Source organism: Arvicola amphibius, chromosome 10 (assembly GCF_903992535.2).
Source record: "Arvicola amphibius chromosome 10, mArvAmp1.2, whole genome shotgun sequence".
NCBI classification, from domain to species: domain Eukaryota; kingdom Metazoa; phylum Chordata; class Mammalia; order Rodentia; family Cricetidae; genus Arvicola; species Arvicola amphibius.
Genome location: NC_052056.1, coordinates 120,794,363 through 120,815,058, shown reverse-complemented (window position 1 = coordinate 120,815,058; position 20,696 = coordinate 120,794,363). Strand labels below are relative to the sequence as shown.

At 51.7% G+C, this 20,696-nt stretch overlaps 1 protein-coding gene across 1 annotated transcript; it reads right to left on the bottom strand.

Annotated features, from left to right (window-relative positions):
• Positions 1–205: 205 nt before the first annotated feature.
• LOC119824996 (glycolipid transfer protein) lies at positions 206–20,378 on the bottom strand. The gene is made up of 5 exons (XM_038345591.1): positions 20,174–20,378; positions 6,461–6,519; positions 4,757–4,890; positions 3,008–3,158; positions 206–1,323 (listed from the first exon to the last, which is right to left on the bottom strand). Exons 1-5 carry the CDS (start codon positions 20,274–20,276, stop codon positions 1,141–1,143), a joined length of 630 nt encoding a protein of 209 aa, XP_038201519.1. The 5' UTR covers positions 20,277–20,378; the 3' UTR covers positions 206–1,140.
• Positions 20,379–20,696: the final 318 nt, after the last annotated feature.

Here is a 20,696-nt window from a genome sequence, read left to right as displayed (position 1 = left end):
TAAACAGCACAGGCTCTGCGGCCTGGGGATGGCAGCGCTGAGGTGAGCTGGGGCCTCCTGTACCAGCTCGCAGTCAAGAAAGGCAGCACAGATGAGCTCACAGGCCTAGCAGGAGAAACGGACTGCTCAGCGGAGGCCCCCTCTCCCGAGGTGTAACCTCTGATACAGAAAATAATAAAAGATTAAGAATCACAGAAGCACCAGATATGATTTCAAAATACAGATTTATTTATTAAGGATTATTTAATTTCTGCATAAAAATCACCAATTGTTCCTCATTGGGGTTTTTTTTCTTTAATACATATCAATTCTTCCAGGGTTTGTTTACCCCAATACTTTAAAAAATATAGCTCTTTTTAGCGCCAGAAGGACAGTTAAGGCAGCAAGGCAGTTTCTTGGGTCTCCACAGCTGGAGGGCTCCCATGATAGGCAGTTTCTTAGGTTGGAAAAGCCATCCCTGAAGAAAATAATTATGCAGCAGAATGCAAATACAGTCATGTATGGTCACTTGTGCCTCCTCGATCATCTGAAAAGGCTTGCTGGTACATTTCAGCTAAAACAAAACAAAACAAAACAAAACAACCTGTCTTACAAAAGACGGAGTGAAAGAGAGAGAGAGAGAGAGCAGGGCTGGCAAGGGCAGACGTGCCAGCCACGGTGAGGGCTCCACCAGCTTGCTTTTTAAACAGACACCACAGTAGGGACCCTGCTGAGCTTCCGGTCAGACTCCATCGTGCTCCAGACATCTAAGACATCCTTGGGCCAGATGGATCGGGTTTATCTGCTGGGTGAGGTGTGTGTCTACCCCAGGCTGGTCTCCTCCTGAGCTGGGCAGGGGAGGAAAAGACAGAAAACCCTAGAAATTGATCGTTAGCAACGTTAATTGAGCAACGTTAATCGGTTTTGACCACACTGGGGTGGGGGGAGGCTTGCTCAACCTGGGCTTCTGGGAAAGCAGGAGTAGGTGTTTATTGCTCCATTAGAACAGGCAACAAACAAAAACAAAACAAATGACCTCTAACAAGCTGAGGCTGCCCCCTGCAGACCGAGGCTGGCCTGGCGGCTGAGGCTGAGCTGAGCACCCCAGCTTGATTCACAGTGATTCGGCTTGCTTGCTCCCGCGTGGGCCATGTCTGGGCGTCACACCGTATAGTCCAGCTCTGCGTTCATCTTGGTGTACATGTCATAGATGGCGTCGATGGTGGCTGTGTAGTTGACCAGGAAGAGGCGGATCTTCTCAAGGCACTCCTCCTCCGTCACGTTCTGCCCCTTGGAGAGAGCCTTCAGGAAGTCAGACTTGTAGGGTGCTGCATACAGTGCTGCCTGGAGAGGGAAGAGGGAAGGCAGGTGCAGGATTAGTGGGGCAAGGTTAGGCTAGCACGCTGGGCACCGAGGGGTGTGCAGCCCTGACGCCTGTGCTGGGTGAGTCACTCTGCTCATGTTGGAAGGGAAAAGAAAGGTGCATGCTCCCTTCCCTTGTAAGGGACATCAGGACACCAGCACCAGCTTGGAGGACAGACAGACAGACAAGTGCACACTGAAGCGTGTGTCTTGAGAAAGTTCCTTAGCTATGTTCACTCAGTTTGTGTTAAGATTAGGGAGGGGACAGTGGAGCAGTGGTGGTGCACACTGTTAGTTCCAGAGCTCAGAAGCAGAGGCAGGCGGATCTCTGTGAGTTCGAGACCAGCCTGGTCTACAGAGTGAGTTCCAGGACAGCCAGGGCTACACAGTGCGACCCTGTCTCATAAACACAAAACCACACAAGAGAATGATATGGAAGTTGTTAAGCAATCTACATAGCACAGGGTACACAGGTGCTCAGTGCAGCAACAGGTACACATTATTCTGCCCTTGGTTAAATTTGGGGGATACTTCAATACTTCAAAAGGCAGAGAACCAGAAATCCGTAGAACCTTAGAGCCAGAGGACAAAGACACAGCCAAACAAAACATCTAGACCCTGGTTTGTGGAGGGAGGAGTCACATGTGAGAAGATAGTAATTACTTTGGGGCCCTGACTTAAGCCACGTGCTGCACACCATGCAGAGGACTCCATCCTTTTCCCAGAGGTCTGGAGGTGTGAGACATGAGGCCACTGAGGCCCAGGGAGGCAGGCTCCCAGGTGCCCACTTCTGTTTCTGAGATGGGAACCTGGTTATGTTGCCCAGGCTGGCTCAGAACTCCTGTGCTCTAGGATCATCCCGGGCAGAGGTTGAGCCCTGGGACCTGAGATCATCACAGGGCGGAGTATGAAACGGTGCCCATTAGCGGTGCACTCGCAGACAGCTGGGGTGACACATGGGACACCCTCTTTCCTGAGGGTGCTTGCAGGGGCTCTGGAGGAAGACACTGCAGGGAGAGTGGGCTGCTTGAAATGAGCCCTGACCCCAGCCATGCCCAGGTAGAAGGCCCAGAGGTGACCACACTTTCTGCCTCATGACCTACTCTTCCTGCCTGGACCCAGCCTGCCTTGGGGCCCTTCCTGTCAGAGCCTGGGCTTCTTGGGAAGGAGGGGTAGTCTGATGAGGACATTGTGAGGGGCAGGGTAGCCAGGGACATTTGGGAGGACTTCTGACTCCCAGTCTGATGAATCTAGGGCCCATCAGCTACTCAGGCTGGCACAAGAGTCTTTTCCAGGAGTTGTAGTCAGTATCACCCAAACATAGGCGCAGTAAACCGAGGGCCTGAGTGTTTATAGCAGCTACGTCCTTGGGACAGGGCCCTTCTTCCCCTCTGTGCCTGGGGTGAGAGCCCAGGGTGAAGAAGAGCCAATGAGGACAGTCCACCATCACCCCATGGTTCTTGAGTCTGCAGACCTGACTCTTCTCACAGCCATGGAACCAACAGGCTGAGGGGCCCACAGGGACACAAAGGAGCACCTGAGGCCACAAACAGGGTTGGCGGTGGTTGCATGAGGGTCTAAGTGCACCAGCCCCATCCCATAGAACAGGTGAGTCCTTCCAGGGCAGTGGGAAGGAACATAATCTTCTTGTCCCGTGGGGGCTCACCTTGAAGATCTTCTGCACTAGCCAGCCGTGGTACTTCTTTAGGGCCATCTCATAGGCCTTGTTGGCATTTACACGGATGAGGTTAGGGTGGTTCTCATCCCGTTCCCCGTCACAGATACTCTGCAGGAACACCTGGATGAAGCGCAGGCCCCTGTGGTCCAAGGGGACAGTTATTTAGGATCACGACCCAAAGCAGTGCATGCACAAGGGAGTACCTCCCCTAGGTGACCTGTGTTGGTTCTATTTCTGAGCACGTGACGACCCAGCTCTGGTGCAGCGTGCCTCAAGCAGAGCCTATTCTGGGTCCTTGCAGCCTCTCATGGCATAAAGGATGAAGCCAGTATGGCCCTTGGAAGGTTCAAAGGCCAGAGATGTGTCAAACTGCCTCCCAGGCTGCTCACCTCTACTGCACAGTGACCCTAAGATGTTTCATGGGGCACAACAGGAACCCTGAATAGAAAGCAACAGGAAAGGTGCCCAGAGGCCCCTATGCTGAAGGCTTAGGTGTTGCTGTGAGAAGCGGGACCTAGCTGCAGGAAGAGTCCCTAGCAACTTCCTGCTTCCTGTCAGCCATGAGATGAGTAGCTTCTTCCCACAGTGCTGCTAGTAGGACGTCTTGCCTCACGGTGAGCCTAGCATCAGTGAAGCTGACCAAGGGCCGAGCCTCTCCATCCAGCTCATTTGGAGCCCCCATCCTACCCCCTTCAATTCAGCTGCTCACCAGCCTCCTGCCTTATGTACCCATCACTGGATCCCAAACAAATGCCTCTGCTACCTTCTTGCAGGGGACTGGGGTTGCCCAGGCAAGAGCTTCTGGAGCAGGGCACTGAGAACAGGGCTCCGTCCCAGTTTGTCCTGGCTGGAAGCTTCATACGACAGGAGCCTGTCATAGTCCATCTGTGCTCGGCTCCAGAGCCAGCACTGCCTTCCTGGTCATCCACAGGCCCACGGGTGACTTAGACATGAGGAGCAGCATCACCTGCCTTGCTACTGCTGGGCAAACGGACTGGGAGATATTCCTCAGTCCAGGCCTGCAAGGCCTGATGACAAGATTGGGCAGTGTGCCCGGGGCAGCTCTTAGAACAACCGGATCCTGATGACCACCCGGCCCACCTCTGGGAAGCCAACTTCCCCAAGTCCAGTTCACCAGAGAAGTATGTGTTGGGGGTCAGGAGATGACCTTCAGGGGACAAGCTGTCTTCCTGGGTCCTGGCCCAGACCCCTGAGATGTCAACAGTGGGAAGTGCTAGAGGGCAGGGCAAGGGTCCCTCCCTTCCTAGCAGCTGCTGAAATTACACAGCTAGAGAATTCCGGAGCTCCCAGACCACAGAAAAGATTCAAGGAAGACACTTGTGCAACCTCAAGAGCGCTCCTACTACATGCCTGTCAAGGGAGTCTTAACTTTCTACAGGCCTGTCAAGGGAGTCTTAACACACTTCCACCCGTGCACGGTGCGCTACCTCTGTGCGTGCACCATCTGTACCACTGCCCAGTCAACCTGGACTGTGACGTGGCCTCCAGATGCCCCGGTGGCCTCCTCAGTGAGATGGGGAGATGCCACATCTGGACCACTCTATCCGGTGCATAAAGAAGGGAGCTGGAGACTAAGGCTGGAAAGTGCACTTCCCCTGCCATCTCTGGGGCTAGAACAAGGGAGTGCCACCACGCATCTGTCAGCTTTGGGAACTTTCTTGTGGCTATTAAATGGCAGTGCTGACACCCTCGGCCCAACGTGGCCCAGCCCATCACCTTTTCAGCCAGAGCAGTGCCAGTGTGGCCCCCACTTTGGGCCACTCCGCTCCATACATGCCCTTCTCCACTTCCAGGATGTTCTGCAGGGTCCTGAACTTGGCTGGGTCAGTGTCATAGACGGCTTTAATTTTCTGGAATAGAGCACAGATGTTTTCCTGTCACAGACTGCCCCGCAGACTGCTTCCGCATACTGGACAGAGTGTCCCATCCTATGGGCCCTGCCACCCACCTGCTCATGAGTCCAGGCGCCACCCAGGAGCCTGGGCCCCTGAAATGCTTCAAGTGCCTCACACAGTCCTTTTGGCGACCCTGACACTGCACTCAGAACCCAATCAATGGATTAGGACAGAGACTCAGGGGTAATGTATCAAAAGGCCACAGGTTTGGGACAGGGAGTGGGGCCTAGCTGGGCTAGTTCTAAAAACCATGTCTTCCCACTGCTATTGACACTGTCACAGACATCAGGGAGCCGAAGTCCCACAGTGAAGAGGAATAGACCAGGCAAAAGGGTTCAAAGCTATTCAGACAAAGCAGCCCCTGAACTGGCGCCACATCAGTCTGTGGAGACTGGCTGAGCCTGAATCCCACCTGTCACTTCCCTGCTGTGTGACCTTAAGTGAGTCATCAACCACTCCGAGCTTCAAGCGCCTCATCTCTGTGAAGACAGTAATAGCAGGGCCAGGTCCAAGGTTCTCTGGGCTGGAGAAGTGAGGCCGCGCCCTCAGTGCGCCTCTCTGCAGAAGTACCCAACATGGAAGAGCCAAGCTGACGCCACTATGGACTTGATTCTTGTTCTTTTTGTGGTGGTGGGATGCTTGACTAGGCTAACACAGATGCTTGACTAGATAGCCCAGGCTAGCACAGATGCTTGACTAGATAGCCCAGGCTAGCACAGATCCTCAGTCCTCAGCGTGAGTGCTGGAATTATAGGATGCCTGCATGATGATGTTTAACTGGAGTTGTGTGTGTGTGTGTGTGTGTGGTGTGTGCACGTGCACATGCACATGCGTGTATACGTGAGTACCAATGGAGGCTAGGACACTAGATCTCTGGAAATGGGGTTAAGGAACTTGAAGTTGCCCAGTGTGGGTACTGGAACCAAACTCCAAGCCTCTGAAAGAGCAGCAAGCACCCTTGACCACTGAGCATCTCACCAGCCCTCCGCCTTTACTTAATTATTTATATATTTATTTGTTTGCTTGCTTTGATTTTTTTTTTGAAACAAGGTTTCTCTGTATAACAGTCCTAGCTGTCCTGGAATTCGCTTTATAGATCAGGCTGGCCTTAGATTCTGAGTGCTAGAATTAAAACCATATGCCACCACTGCCCAGCCCCACCTCTACTTTTTTAAGGTACGGCCTCTCATTGGCTGGCCGATGACCATCAGGGACCCATCTCTCTCCACTCCTCCAGCACCAGGATTATTCTTGTGCTGCCCAGTGATACTTTGACATGGGTTTAGGGGTCCTAAATCAGGCCTGCATGTTTGTAAAACTGAACCATTTTCCCATCTCTGGAGTTCTTGTTTGGTGGAGGGGGTAGCAGAGTATCTGGACGATCCTGGATTGTGTGCTTGCAAGGGGGCACTGAGAACCTTAGTCCAGCAGGCAAAGGGCTAGGACTCTACAGTCTCTGTCCTCTTCCCTGAACTCAGCCGGGGACCTGGTAGGGGTGGGTTCAGATGCCTGATGATGTACTTACAGTGATGTTCCCACTTATGTCTGCCTTGATGGGCGTAAACACTGGGGACCCAAGGCAATCTGGGAACAGAATGAGAAGAGAGATTTAGATTCCCAACCAAGATGGCATTCAGAACCACCACAGGCCATGGAAGACCGCCGCCTGTGTGTTTAGGGGCCAGGAAGAATCATTTATAGGTGTTCAGAAGGTCCCGTGGCCAAGTGAATTCAGGAGGCAGGGCTCTGGATGAGAGCGGACTGTCACCCCAGAACTGGTGGGGGCCTCTGAGGCTGCTGGAGTTGCTCTCCCCAGCACTGCCCCATCCAAGAGAACTCTCTGCAGTGCTGGAAATGCTCCGCCTGCACTGTCCTGCCAGCAACCACGTGGCCTCAGACTTGACTTCTGCCCCCACCCCCACTGCCCTTTCATCCCAGCTTCAAGTTTCCCATCTCGTGAGCGGGACAGGTGTGTGACAAGCAGCCACAGACACATATTCTGTTCTCCCTGGAGCTAGTGTTTCCATGTGGAGGAGGGAACCTTTCTTGGCAGATCCCAGTAGAGCGGAGTGCAGTACAAACAGTGACACCTTTGAGCAGATGACAGGCAGACCAGGAGTCACCTGGCCATGTGTGCTTGGAACCACAGGCCCCATGTGGGATGTGAATTGTGTTCCTGCCTCTTCCCCTAACCCCCCCATCCCCCGCTTTGCTCCTCTTAGCCGGCAGCACCTGCAGCCAGAATACCATACCAGTGAAAGCTGCTCATAGAGGAGGGGAGCAGGCCTTCGGGGTCACATTCCAGTACTGCCCTCACCCTCAGAACCTAAGCGAAGTTGCCTTGCTCCCCTGACACTCACCTTTTCCCTGCTGGGAAGTGGGCTTGCTAAGTCTGACTCAGAACAAGGGCACAAGGACACCACAGTAGGCAGAAGTAGGGACCAGTACCACAGAAGGGAGATCCTGCTGCTATGGAGGCAGACAAGGGCCTAAGGACTGAGTGAATGACCTCAGGAGAAGAACTGCTGGTCAAATCGCACTGAAGGTGACCAGCACATGTGGGTGGCCATCTGAAATACTCTCTCACTGCTGACATGAGGAAGTGTATGCTGAAAGCACCTGCAATGACACACCCCAGACACAGTGGGACATGGATGAGGAACCAGATAGGAGGTAGTGAGATGGGCCTGATATCCCTCCATGGGGCAAGTATCCTGCACCACATGGCTGTTTCCTCCGTGTGAGTCAGGGATCAGAAATCAGGATTTAAGATGCACCACCCTGGTTACAGGCATGTATCTGTAACCTCAACATTTAGGAGGCAGAGGCGGGAACATTGAGAGTTTGAGGCCAGCCTGGGCTACAAAGCAGAGTCTCTGGAAAGAAAACAAGAAACAATGTTGCACCTAGGCTGGGGGTGCAGCTCAGTGCATCTGAGGCTGAGCCCCTGCCTAGCATGTGTGAGGTCCTGGATGGGACCCTCATCACCAAAAAATTAAATTATGGGTCAGAGAGATGGCCCAGTGGCGACTTGGGCATTCAATCCCCAGGACCCACATGGTAGAAGGAGAGAACAGATTTCCACAGGTTGTCCTTTGGCCCCCTACTCAGTCGTCATGGCTCACACATGCATGCTCATACAAGTAAATGCAAAAATCAATTTAAAAGAAAACTACTCCAGACCTACTTATCAGGGTGCCCAGTGTGGGGCAAACGCTGGGAAAGAGGCACTGATCAGTCTATGCTCCCTAATTCTAGGGTCAGGCTTCACTACCGAGCAAATCTCTCCAAGCCTCTGCAGAGTGCGAACCCCGCTGTACACCCACATTTCACTTTTTCTCTTCCTGAGACCGTGGTGTGTAGACCATGGTCCTCCTGCCTCCAAACGCTGGGATGACAGGTGTGTTCCACCACATCCGGCCCACTGAAGCCCCTCATGGAGGGTCTGCCCCTGTGTACCATGGCCGTGGTGCCTGGAAAACTGACCCCCCGGCAGGCTCTTCTCCCACACTTTTGTGCAGGCGCACGTGAGGGCCAGAGGTCAACAGTGTGTGTTTCCTAACCACTCTCCTTGCCTCTCACTGAGCCCAGGCTCACTTACTGGACAGGCATCAAGCTCCAGGGGTTCTCTTGTCTGCACACCACTCCCCACCCGACACAGACAGCCCAGGTGTTGTCTGGGGTGCCAGGCATCCACACTCAGCCTTATGGCACAGCAGATACTTTACTAACGGCACCATTCTCCCCCCCCCCTTTGTCTACACTCTTAGCATAGTTCAGATGACCCCCACGTATTAGGGTTTTTTGTTTGTTTGTTTTTGTTTTTTGAGACAGGGTTTCTCTGTGTAGCCTTGGCTGTCCTGGAACTCACTCTGTAGAACAGGTGGCCTCAAACTCACAGAGATCGGCCTGCCTCTGCTTCCCGAGTGCTGGGATTAAAGGCGTACGACACCACCCAGCTCCAAGTATTAGTCTTAAGCACCCAGCCACCCAAGATGGCAGAGGGTCTGTGAAACAACTTGGGCTTCAGCTTTTCTCCCTGAAAAGTGAGACTAGGACTCAGTGCAGGGCGGGGTTGCTGTGAGGGAATGTACAGACTGTGTACATAGCAGGTGCTGAGTGTTCCCTTCACAGGGAGATGCCGGGAAGCCGGCCTGGACGGCAGAGTGTGGGTAGCCGTGCTCTAATGTATGACACAACCTCCGTACAGCGCTGAGCACCGCCCTGTTGACAGGAGAAGGGCTTATTGTTTGCAGTTCTCCTGACAGTGCTCGTGAGGCTCACAAAGCCGCTGTGCTCAGCATGCACTGTCCCCACAGCAGCCGTCATTGTGTGTGTGTGACTGATGGCTGGGGCCCAGGCCAGGGTGCTGATCTGCTGTGGGGGAAGGGTGCAGTGGATGGAGGCAGATGCTGAGGCAGGGACTGCAGGCTCCATGAGGGACTTTAAGAAAGAGAGTGGGCCTAGCCTGTCACCCCAGCATGCTGGAGCCTGATGCAGCAGGGTCATGAGTTCTAGGTCAGCTTGGGCTATACAGTGAGACCCTATGCCAGACAAAAAAAAGATGAGAGTGTGGGGTCAGGGTGACCCCAGGTGGAGGGCAGGAAAGGCTTGGACAGTGTGTCCTGTGCTGTAGGCCAAACAGGCCAGTAGTACCTAGAGGCTGGGCACTTGTGGTTAGTGTCATGTCAGAGCGCTGACTCTGGGTGTGAATTGTGACTCTGACAAGTGACCTGAGAACTCCGAGTATGAACCCTTCACTTCCTGCAGCCCAGAGGTGCTGTGCAGAGAGAACTCCAGTACGGTGGGCTGGGGTCTGCTTCCCATGGCTTACACGGGGGCCACTTAGAGAGGCCAAATGAGTCACCCGAGCTGGGTAACAGCGCCAAAGCAACCCACGTTAGCTTTCTAGGATACTTCTGTTGGTGTGAACTCAGAACAGTGTTGGGGCAGGAACCCCAAAGCATGGTTTGAATTTTCCCACACTCATGGTGGCCTTTCTAATAGTCAAAGCTGTGCTGGTTCCCACAGCCTGTCAGCCTCACTGCTGCCCCAGAGCACAGCCTGCCCACAACCACCTTTCTTGTCTGACTAGTTTCGCAGTTCCCTCAAACTAGTTTTGCCTTCTTTTAACTGCCATCAACCCGCCTGGCCCTGGAGGGAGAGGGCCTTGCATGGTTTTCCAGTTTGTCCTGTAACCCACAGAAGGAAGGGAGCTGCCTTTAAAAACAGGAAGGCCCACAGTGCCACCACCTCCTGTTGTCACACAACCAACCCCGACAGGCAAGCTGCTTCGGAAAAGCTCTGACTTTTTAGAACACCGCTGAAAGGCCTCTTATGCCTAATAAAGGCTTTTCTTCTCAACCCAGAAGGCATAAGAAAAGGTCAATAAATCTGATTACAAAACCCAAGAGCTTCTTATAAGAGGCCATCAACAAAGTGGAGCAGGAAGTAGAGAAAATAAAGGCTGTTTATTATCCCAAATATATAAAGAGTATTTACAGAACAATAAGAAAAAAAGTTCTTTACAATGAATAATTCACGAGTGAAATAAAAAGATGCTTAGTTACAGCGATGAGGGAAATACAACCAGCACGGAGGCCTTCCCGTCAACTTCCCGTCAACTTCCCGTCAACCTCCCATCAACTAAGTAATGTTATGAATGTATCAGCCACTGGCTTAGCCATTCTGGATAGCATTTTTTAAATGTAACAGGGGCTGCAGAGATGATCAGAAGCTAACAGCACTTGCTGCCCTTCCAGGGAACCTGAGTTCAGTAACCAGCACCCCTGTCAGGTGGTTCACAACCTCCTGTAACGCCAGTATCGGGGGATCTGACTTCCTCTATACATGTAGCACATTCAGGCACACAAACACACAAATTAAAACAAATCCACAAATGGAACAAGCCATCTGTAACTTTCTAAATAGGGTCATCATTAAAAAATATAAAGGGGTGGCCTGGTGACATCACAGGCTCCCTCAAACCTTCACCATGGGGCACTACACTGAATGTCTTCCATCTTTTTAAAAGCACCTCTGGGTTGTTGACGGCTGTTTTCTCCTGCTTTGCGGGCAGCATCCTGTAGCTGCTGGGAAAACACGGAGCAAACTGTCAAAACTACTCGCAGTGAAGGGAACCCTGATGGCTCTTTGGCTTGGAGAGGGGCGGAGTGGGGGTATGGGTGGAAGGGAGGGGAGGGAAGGGGGAGGAGGAGGGGAGGAGATGGAAATTTTTAATAAAAAAATGAGAAAAAAAAATAAATAAAGAAAAAAAAAACTACTCGTAAAACAAAAGGGAATGGAAGCCAGGAGAGGAAGTGCCCTTCGGGGACTAGGGCCTCCTGCTGGGTCTCTACCACTGCCCAAAGGGCTGCCACTGCCCACCAGCTACTTGTCACTACGTGCGGCCCAGATCATTTCCTCCTTCAGCACAGCTGAGCGCAGGTCATCGTCCTCAGAGCAGCCAGGGTGTGGCGGGGCGTCAAGACAATGCTTGCCAAGCACGCTCAAGGCCCTGGGTTCCAGCATAGCAACGTGGTGGTGCGTGCCCACAGCCTTGGCATTTGGGAGGTTGAGGCAGGAAATACTAGTTCGGGGCCTGCCTGGGTAACTTAGTAAGACTGAGTAGCCCCTGCTCTCCCTCTCCAGAAAAGAGCACAGCACACATCTGGAAATTTCTGTCACAGGCATTCCAAACATCTTTACTGTTTTCTTCTCCAGTCATGTGTGCGGTCATGTGGGTGCACAGGCGTTTGGAAGTCAGAGGTCAACCCCGGGTGCCATCTTCCATCTTTTTGATACAATAAGGATCTCTCACTGTGCTGTGGCCTGTTAACTGAACTAGACTGGCTAACCCGTGAGCTCCAGGAAGCCACCTGTCCCAATCTTCCCAGCACTGGGATTATAAGCATGCACCACCATACCTGGCTTTCTACATGAGTTCTGGGAATTAAACTCCCAGACTTCAGGTATGCAGGTATGTAGGCTAGCCTTGAACTTCCTTTGTCGTTGAAGATGACTCTGCACTCCTAAGTCTCCAGCCTCCACCTCCCAGGTCCTAGAATTACAGGCCTGCAGCTCTGTCTATCACAACAAAGTGTGTTCCCATTGTCCCAAACTGAACAGCAAATAAGAGATTAGCCGCGTCCTGAGAGATGCCAGCCCTCCAACCACTTCCTCTCAGAAAATCATTTTCATTTAAGAACAAACTGTCATCCCAGTTCTCAGGGGCCGAGGCAGGAAGATGGAGGGTGGAAGCCCACTCTGAGCCACATGTCCAGGCCCTGGCACAGGTAAATGAGCAAACACACGAGGAACCAGATGACTCTGCTTTTGATGAGACACACCTAACTCAGTCCCTGAACACTTATTTCCAAGGAGTGGTCACTATGTGGCAATAGACACTATGTGGTGTGGGGAGGTTCTGCTGGGAATGCCTTTTTTTCATAGCCAGATAATAAAATTTGTTAGACACTCCCAGCAGATTAATGTTACAGGTCCTGAGTTACAAGATCAGAATGGGTGGCTCAAATTACAACTGATGGAGATGAATCTTTTATTAACTGGGGAGGGCAGGTCACAGGCCGCTTCGGAAGGGGAGAACACGGAGGATGCTCACACTCTGAGGCTGGCTCTGCTCTACATTATCACCGTTAAGAAACCACACTGCATCTGCACACTGCCTGTCCACTGTTGCCCTCTTTAATAACAGTCTTGAGGCCAGGTGTAGTGACACACACCTTTAGTCTCTCTGCACTCCGGAGGCAGAGCTAGAGGCAGGAGGATCTGTGTCAGTTTGAGGCTATTCCTGGTGGTCTACATAGTGAGTTCCAAGCCAGTCAGGACTATATAGTGAGATCTTGTCCCCCAAAAAAGCCAGCCTTAAGTTGCAAGTATAGTTGGAAAAATCTGACTTGCTCTGTTACCTGGGGAAATTAGCCAATGTCTCTGAGCTACAATTGCCTCATTAGTAAAATAAGTAACGATGAATCCCATCTTGCGGAGAGGCTTCAGCCAAGGGCTCAGCACAGTTCCTGCAGGGTACCTCAATAAAAGGTCTTATCAGCTTATGCTGGAGAGGATGTAGAGTAAAGGGAACACTCCTCCATTGCTGGTGGGAATGCAAACTGATACAGTCGCTTTGGAAATCAGTGTGGTAATTTCTCAGAAAATTAGGAATCAACCTTCCTCAAGACCCAGCAATACTACTTTTGGGTATATGCCCAAAGGATTCTCAAAGGACATGTGCTCATCTATGTTCAAAGCAGCATTATTTGTCATAGCCAGAACCTGGAAACAACCTAAATGCCTCTTGACCAAAGAATGAATAAAGAAGAAATAGTACATTTATATAATGGAGCACTATACAGTAGGAAAAAATAATGACATCTTACAATTTGCAGGCAAATGGATGCATCTAGAAAACATCATATTGAGTGAGGTAACCCAGATCCAGAAAGACAAATATAATATGCACTCATTCATAAGTGGCTTTTAGACATAAAGCAAAGAAAAACCAGCCTACAATTCACAATCCCAGAGAACCTAGACAACAAAGAGGACCCTAAGAGAGACATACATGGATCTAATCTACATGGGAAGTAAAAAAAGGCAAGATCTCCTGAGTAAATTGGGAGTGTGGGAATCATGGGAAAGGATAGAAGGAAGGAAAAGAGGGGGGCAGGGAAAAATATATAGTTCAATTAAAAGCAATAAAAAACAAAAATAAATAAACATCTTATTTATTTATTATACTTATTACATAGTATAGCATCATCTTTCTTAACAGTCAGGTTTTCCAGAAAGGAAATCCAGAAAGTAATGATTGGGAACCCAGGAGACTGGGTTTATGGTAGAGCATGTTCCTAGCATGCACAATATGGGAAGGAGTAAAGAAGAAATTGGAGATGGGGAAATACTGACGGAATGAAGAGGAAAAGCCAACAGAAATCATCCAGGCATGACTTGAAGAGCATTTCAAAGGGGGCTTTGGTGGGAGCCAAGGGATGTTCTTGGAGGACAGCATAGAGAACACTTGGAAGCCTGGGGAAGCTGACTGCCTGGGGCACACCCAGTCTGCTGGTCCCTGAAGCGGTTAGGAAGCTTAGCTACATTGTAACAATAAAGGGAAAGGGGGCTGAGTACGGCTATAACAGAAGCATAGCGGAGAGACTCACAAAGCCATTTTAAAAACAGAAACAATAAAACCTAAGACCACAGCCTGCTCTTCCACCCCACGAGCTCCAACACTGTCACATCACACCCAGCTGCCCCTCCCCAGCCACACAGCAGCTCAGGAAGCTTTTGTCCAGAAGAGAACTTCTCACGGAACACAGCTGTGTCTGAAGAAGCAGGGCTGCCTGCCCTGTGCCGGGCTGCATCCTCAAGGTCCTCTTTAAGAAACTCTACCCCAATTCCCTTGCTTCTTACTTCCTTCATAAGGGCTAGAAGTAAGTTTCCACCCACACCCACACTTGCCCCTGAGACCCATCTTAAAGGGGTCAGGCTAGCTGTGATGGTGGCACACATGTGTTTCACAAGTCCTAGGCCAGGAGATCTCCCATTTGGACATTGCCTATTATACTCTGCCAGGACGTTGCTGGGTGTCAGATCACAGAAGGGCCTGACTACTGTCCCTAACAGATTCCCAGCACTGTGCCTTATTCCTCTGCAAACCAGGTGAGCCCAGTCACACAAGTGGCTACTTCCTTTTCTCTTCTGCTCTCACACTAACAGAGGCCAGGCACCAGGCCCGAACCTCAGAACCAGATGTCCTGAACAGAGAAAGACCGATAAGCCATCTCAGAAGGCCGGGGTGAGCAAGTGGGTGACACCAGGGACCCAGACCTACTCCACATGGCTCTCAGCTGCACTTGGATGATTCTCAGACAGAAGCAGCCAACGGCTGGCCTTGGGCCCTGGCAGTCAGTCACCCAGGCTCAGGAATGCTTTCTCTGCGGTAGAGCCGTTTCCCAAGGGCTGGACTGCATGCACTCTGGCAGCCTCTCACCCATGCAAAGGTGGGGTGACTCTAGGCATCGAGCACCATCAGCACCTTGAGAGGTCGCTTCCTGGGGCTCAGAGGGATGAGAAAGTCCATGTTTCTTTCCACTCACTTGTCCCGGGTGTTCAGGGCACAGGGATGGAGGAAACCAGTTGGATCCAAAGTCTCTGTTCCCGGCTGCACTTCAAAGGCAGCCATCCTACAGACTGGCAAGGGCCCCTCCCAAGGCACTCACTCAGCTGGGAGCACCAGCACGAGGCAGGGCTCAGGTGCCTGCTCACTACACATTTGCAAATGCTTCCCACTAATGCCAGGCCACTGCAAGACTTTAAAGCTGAACAAACCAGGACAGGAAGTGTCTCTTCGGCTCTGTGTCCCTTCCGGGCACCGTTTCTTCTTCCAAGTGCTGCTTACGCCAGCACAGTCCATGTCCTGGGCTTTGTGTAGAACCCACCTCTCAACATTCTGCCACTAAGATACCAGCAGCCTGCTGGGGCAGAGGGGGAGCACAATCCCACTGCATCTCTTTCAAAAGAGTCAACATGCAAACAGCCCTCAACAGCAGGGCTGCAGCCAAGGGTCCTCAGTCCAGGAAGGGCTTGCTGCACCGGGGGAGTGTCCTAGAGATAAGGGTACCAGGCACCAGCAAGGCCAGCTCCCAAGGACACTGATTTAATTACGCTAAGAGTCACAAATAAAGGAAACACATTCCCAGTATTAAACCTCAAGTGAGTGGCAGAAATCACTGCCTTGGGCTCCTCCATCCCGGACTTTTCCTGAGACAATGACAGCTAATAGTTGTCATAGATGTCACCTCATAGACCAATTTTAATTGACTCAGAAAGTGGTTATTCTAAGAAAGATGCTGAGGCTGTATCTAAGCTCAAAAGGGAAAAAAGAATTGTGATTGGTTAGTAATGCCTGCCACATGTGTAGGATGTACAAAGATTATGTCTTCTAATTTAATCATGTATTTTAATATGGAAAGAAAAGCCAAGCATTTTTGGCAAGAACCTAGAAGAATGGAAATGGAAAAAACAAACAAGCAACAACCTCTCCCCCCCCCCCCCAAAAAAAACCCTTTCATGCAGCTAAGTGTGATGCATATTAGTAATACCAGCACTCTGGAGGCTGAGGCAGGGTGTCACAAATTCAAGGTCAGACTGGGCTACTAAGGGCCTCAAAATACTAAAAAAGTAAGTAAGATAAAAGGATACATTCAGCAAATGTTCCAGCTTGCAGAGTCCTGGGCACTGAAGTTACTCAGAACCACAGACCACAATAGGTTCTAGGAGGCACAGGGAGGAGGAATGACTGCCTGGATAGGGTTATCGCTAAGCCAATTCCTTAAGGGCGTGTGGACTCCAGCCAGGCAAAAGGAAGGAGGCGTGTGGGTGGGCAAGTAGAGTGGTATGCAGAGAGAGGAGAAAGGCTGACACAGGAACACTCTGGGGACAGTGGCACAATGCCATCTGTGGGCCTGGGAGTCATTCAGAAAGCCGGCAGCACAGATTTCAGGAGAGCACATCAGGGAACCACTGAGGCTTCTAGCTACGGAGGAACATCAAGCCTCCTGGGTTGAGAGCAGCTGCATAACTGACCTGAAAGATAAGTGAGCACGAGTCACAGGTCAGTCTTGTAATGGATCAGTCAGGAGATCCAATTACTAGGTCAGAGGGGAGAAGAAAAGATGGGTAAAGGACCAGCCTCTAAGTGGATACGGGAAGACCTGCATGAACGGAAGAATTCAGGCTAGAGATACAGAGGCAGGGTAAGTCCCCAAAGGGATGCTGTAAACCAGAGGAACAGGATGACATGTAGCCCACACCCATGGGAGCAGAGAGAATCAGTGTTGACCTAGCCCAGTCAATGGTCCCAGGCCCCACCCTGAGGAGTTACGGTGGTTGTTCCAACAGGTCCAAAGAACTATGCAGAGAAAGAGATTTGGAGATGTTGACAGCAGTACTGTCGACTACAGCGTGGGAGTCCGGCATGAGGGACTGTTAATCTGCGGTCACATCCAAGTAGACTCCTAAGCCACTGTGGGTATGACAAGGGACGTAGGAAGGCAGCCTCACTATGTAGTTAAATGGAAAATGCAGTTAGATGAAAAATGAGGCTGAACACTGCTCTCTCTCAAAGACACAGAAAGAAGACCCTAGAAGGAAAGTATCCTGAAGTGGCAGAAGGCTGCTCTTTAAAAACCCTACTTCAAAAGGCTGTGAGACGCCAAGAGTATAGCTCACACCTGTGATTCCAGCCGTTTGGAAGCTGAGGCAGGAGAACCACATTTGAGACCAGCCTGGGCTGCACAGTGAGTTCCAGCACAGAGTGGAATCCTGACACAGAAAACAAAACAAACAAACAACAACAAACCAAAATGTTCCTGAAACAGATATGGTGGTGCACGCCTATAACCCCAGAAGCTTGGACACTGTGGCCCAGTCACAGCTTGTGACTACAGAGTCGATTCAAGGCCAGTCTGAGCTACAAGACCCCGGTTTCAAGACAAATGTCCATGAAGGAATTAAGTGAACTGATAAGTGGTATTAGATCCTTAGTGCCTATAAAAGGCAGTCAGGACAAGCACAGGACCAAGCTCATCCCTCTGAATGTGGGTGACAGCTGTATGGCTGGGGAAGACTGAGGGGCCACTGGCAATGGCACTGGGATTAATCTCTGCTGCATGTATTGGCTTTTTGGGATCCTATTCTCTTTGGATGTATACCTTGCTCAGCCTAGATGTAGTAGGGAGGGCCTTGGACCTTCCACAGGGCAAGGTGCCTTGCTCTCTCTTAGGACTGGAGGGGGGTGGGGTAGGAGGTTATGTAGAGGGAATGGGAAGAGGAAAAGGAGTGGGAATTTGGATTGGTATTTTTTTTTAAAGTCTAATTTAAAAAAAGAAAAAAATTTAAATGGCAGTCATATTTTGGCTCTGCTCTGATTTGAGAACCTGTTCCCACAATGCCTCTCAGGCTCCTTGTGGCCATCATTCCAGACCAGCTGTAGTCCAGGGCCACATGCACTGTGCCCAGCTCATCCAAGCAATCAGGGACACCCCAAAGATGTAGACTAAGACCCCACCTTGAGCTGACAGTGGGCCTCCAAGGCCAGGGTGGGAGAACCCTCCTGAAACCTGAGTCCACAGTAGAAAGCACCATCCAGGAAGAGCGAGCTCAGTTTTCTTTTATACAAGTGCCAGGAGTGACTCTCTTTTGCAAACAGCAAATGACTCTAGGGTGACCCGTCAGTTAACCCTTCACAGGCCAACCCCACTGAAGTGTCTGTCTAAATGGTGCTTCTGTCCACAGCTGTGACATCCACAGCCCAAGACGGCAGCAAAGACAAGGATCCTTTGAGACCAGAAGCAGAGAGGGAGGGACATTCCTCTGCCCTGGCTCCAGCTGCCTCCTCCCAGCTCCTCCCAAACCAGCCAGATGCCCATACTCAAAAGGGGTGCCCCAAGTGCAGAGGTGACATGCCACCTCAGTGCAGACAGGGAAGCCATGCCATCACCACCATGGAGCTGTTGTCAGGGCTTCAGTGTTCTTTGTATCGAGGGCTGTCTGGAAGGACCTGGATCATGCCCTGTGGCATTCAGCACCCCTTCAACTACAAAAACAAAACTATCTCTCCACACAGCTGCAGGTATCTACTAAGCAACAAAACTGTCCTCACTTGAGAACCACCAGCCCCAGTATATTCTGGCTGGCTCTAACTAGCAACTACTCAGAGATCCAAGAAGGAGACAGACACAGAACACAGGGCTTCAGGGTTGACGAGATGGCTCAGCAGGTTTGCTGCAAAGCTGGATGATTTTGAGTTTGATTCCCAGGACCCATATGGTGGAAGGTAAGAACTGACTTCTGAAACCTGTCCTCCAGCCCCTGGCATTCAAGCACATGCAAATAAATAAGTATATTTTTTTTAAAAAAAAAGAAACATAATGTCATAAAAATCAAAGCTAAAGCCAGCAGCTCCATGCCTGAAGATGCAATCTTATCTCCAGACAAGATACCGATGACAAGAAGGTCTCGTGCACTAAACAGGTTTAACGGAGGACCTACTAAGTTGTGCTCAGGGCACAGCGGTGGCTGAGGAAGCTGAGACCCTGCTCTCAGGTTGCCGCTCCAGGTTGGAGCCTCTCACAGACAAGTGCATTCAAGATTAGAGTTAACATCCATTTTAGACACCTACGGAAGGGGCCCAACATTAGATTCAAGAATTTCATACATGACTTTCTTTCCACAGGAAGCATCTCTTCACAAGCCTTCAATTATCCCCACATCCAGCCTAGACCAGCACCTCCATTTCACTCTGAGAAAAACTAGTGTACAGATCTACAGGGCCACACACCCCTTGTGGGAACTACTGCCCCCCACCAAGTCCGAATCATCTCCTGGAGCCAACCAAGTGACTATGTATGTGGGTGCCAAACCTTCTCAGGCTAAGCAGCCTCAAGGCTCTGCCCAAGTGTAGGTTTCTCCTGGACTCTGCCCTGGGGGCTGGTGTTGTCCTGCAAAGTCACCAAATGAGCTAGCAGGGTAGGGCACTGGGAGCGTCCCCACAAAGCAGAAAGCAGGGCTCAGGTTGCACCCTTTGTGGACTGCAAGGCAAAGGGCAGGGCAGATGGCATCGGTTTTCCTTCCACTTTCCAACAAGGCCTGGACTGGAGGAGGGGAGGAAGAGGGTCTGAAACTGGCTTGGGGACTCATTGCAGTGCTCCTAAGAGCTTCTTCAACTTGCCGTGTGGCGGACAGGACTTCCTCCTTGCCAAGCCAAAGGGAGGGAGGGATTCGAACTAAGCACCCTGCCGCTGACATCACCCCCACAACCCACCCACTTCCCTTCTCCTGACCCCTTTCCTAGACGGAGGAAAACCTTTTCATGACTTCCTCTAAAAAGCGTCCTTGAGTTTTGCAGCTCCGTCTTCAAGCCCTTGGAGGTGACGGTGGTCTTTGATCTGGGGTCGGGTGATGCTGGGGAGGGGAGGGCCGGGTTTATTCCTTTTAAGGGTGGGGGAGAATTGAGAACCAGTCTGAAAGGGACGAAAAATGAAACCGAGAATGAAGGCGTTCCGGGGAGACGGAGGTTGGTGCAGCATGTCGGTGGTGCAATATAAGGGATGTTGGGGGGCGATGGATGAGAGGGAGTGATGGGGTTCGTCTGAGCGGAGAGAAGGAGCAGAGAGATCTAGGCAGGTGGGAAGGGCTGGCGGCGCGCGGGACTCACCGAAGAAGGGCGGCAGGTGGGCCACCGCCTCCAGGAAGGGCCCGGTCTCGATCTGCCGGTCCGCGGGCAGCGGCTTGAGCAGGTGCTCGGCCAGCAGCGCCATTTCGGGGTCGAGGCCCTTGGTGATGCCCCAGCCCGCACCGAGGGCGTCCGCGCCCGGGCTGTCGCCGCCCGCCGCCGCCTCCCGGGACGCCAGCGTCGCCACTTCCGCCCGCGCCTCTCAGCGAGCGCCGAGCGCCGCCCGCAGGCCGGAGCCATTTAGCACTCCGCCCCGCCCCTCCGCGGCTGCGGCCAATAGGCACACACCGCCGCACCCATTTGACCAATGGGAGTCCGCCTCCCCCGCTACCGCACTGCCATTGGCCTGGGGGCGGAGCTTAGCGGAAGCTCGGGCGGCGGGCACCAGGTAAGCCGCGCCCAGGTGAAGCAGTGCACCCAGCCAGCCTGTCATCGGTTACCTCAGCCCCTAACTTGGGGTGCAGGCCGGCGTCACTCTGGTCCCCACCCGCTTACAGTCCAACCC

What these genes read in the sequence shown, in the direction of transcription:
- LOC119824996 (XM_038345591.1), bottom strand. Translation starts at nt 20,276, where the DNA reads ATGGCGCTGCTGGCCGAGCACCTGCTCAAGCCGCTGCCCGCGGACCGG. An exon ending in CCACCTGCCGCCCTTCTTCG is followed by an intron (nt 6,520 to 20,173) that starts GTGAGTCCCGCG and finishes TTCTGTTCCCAG; the next exon opens with ATTGCCTTGGGTCCCCAGTG. An exon ending in ACATAAGTGGGAACATCACT is followed by an intron (nt 4,891 to 6,460) that starts GTAAGTACATCA and finishes GCTCTATTCCAG; the next exon opens with AAAATTAAAGCCGTCTATGA.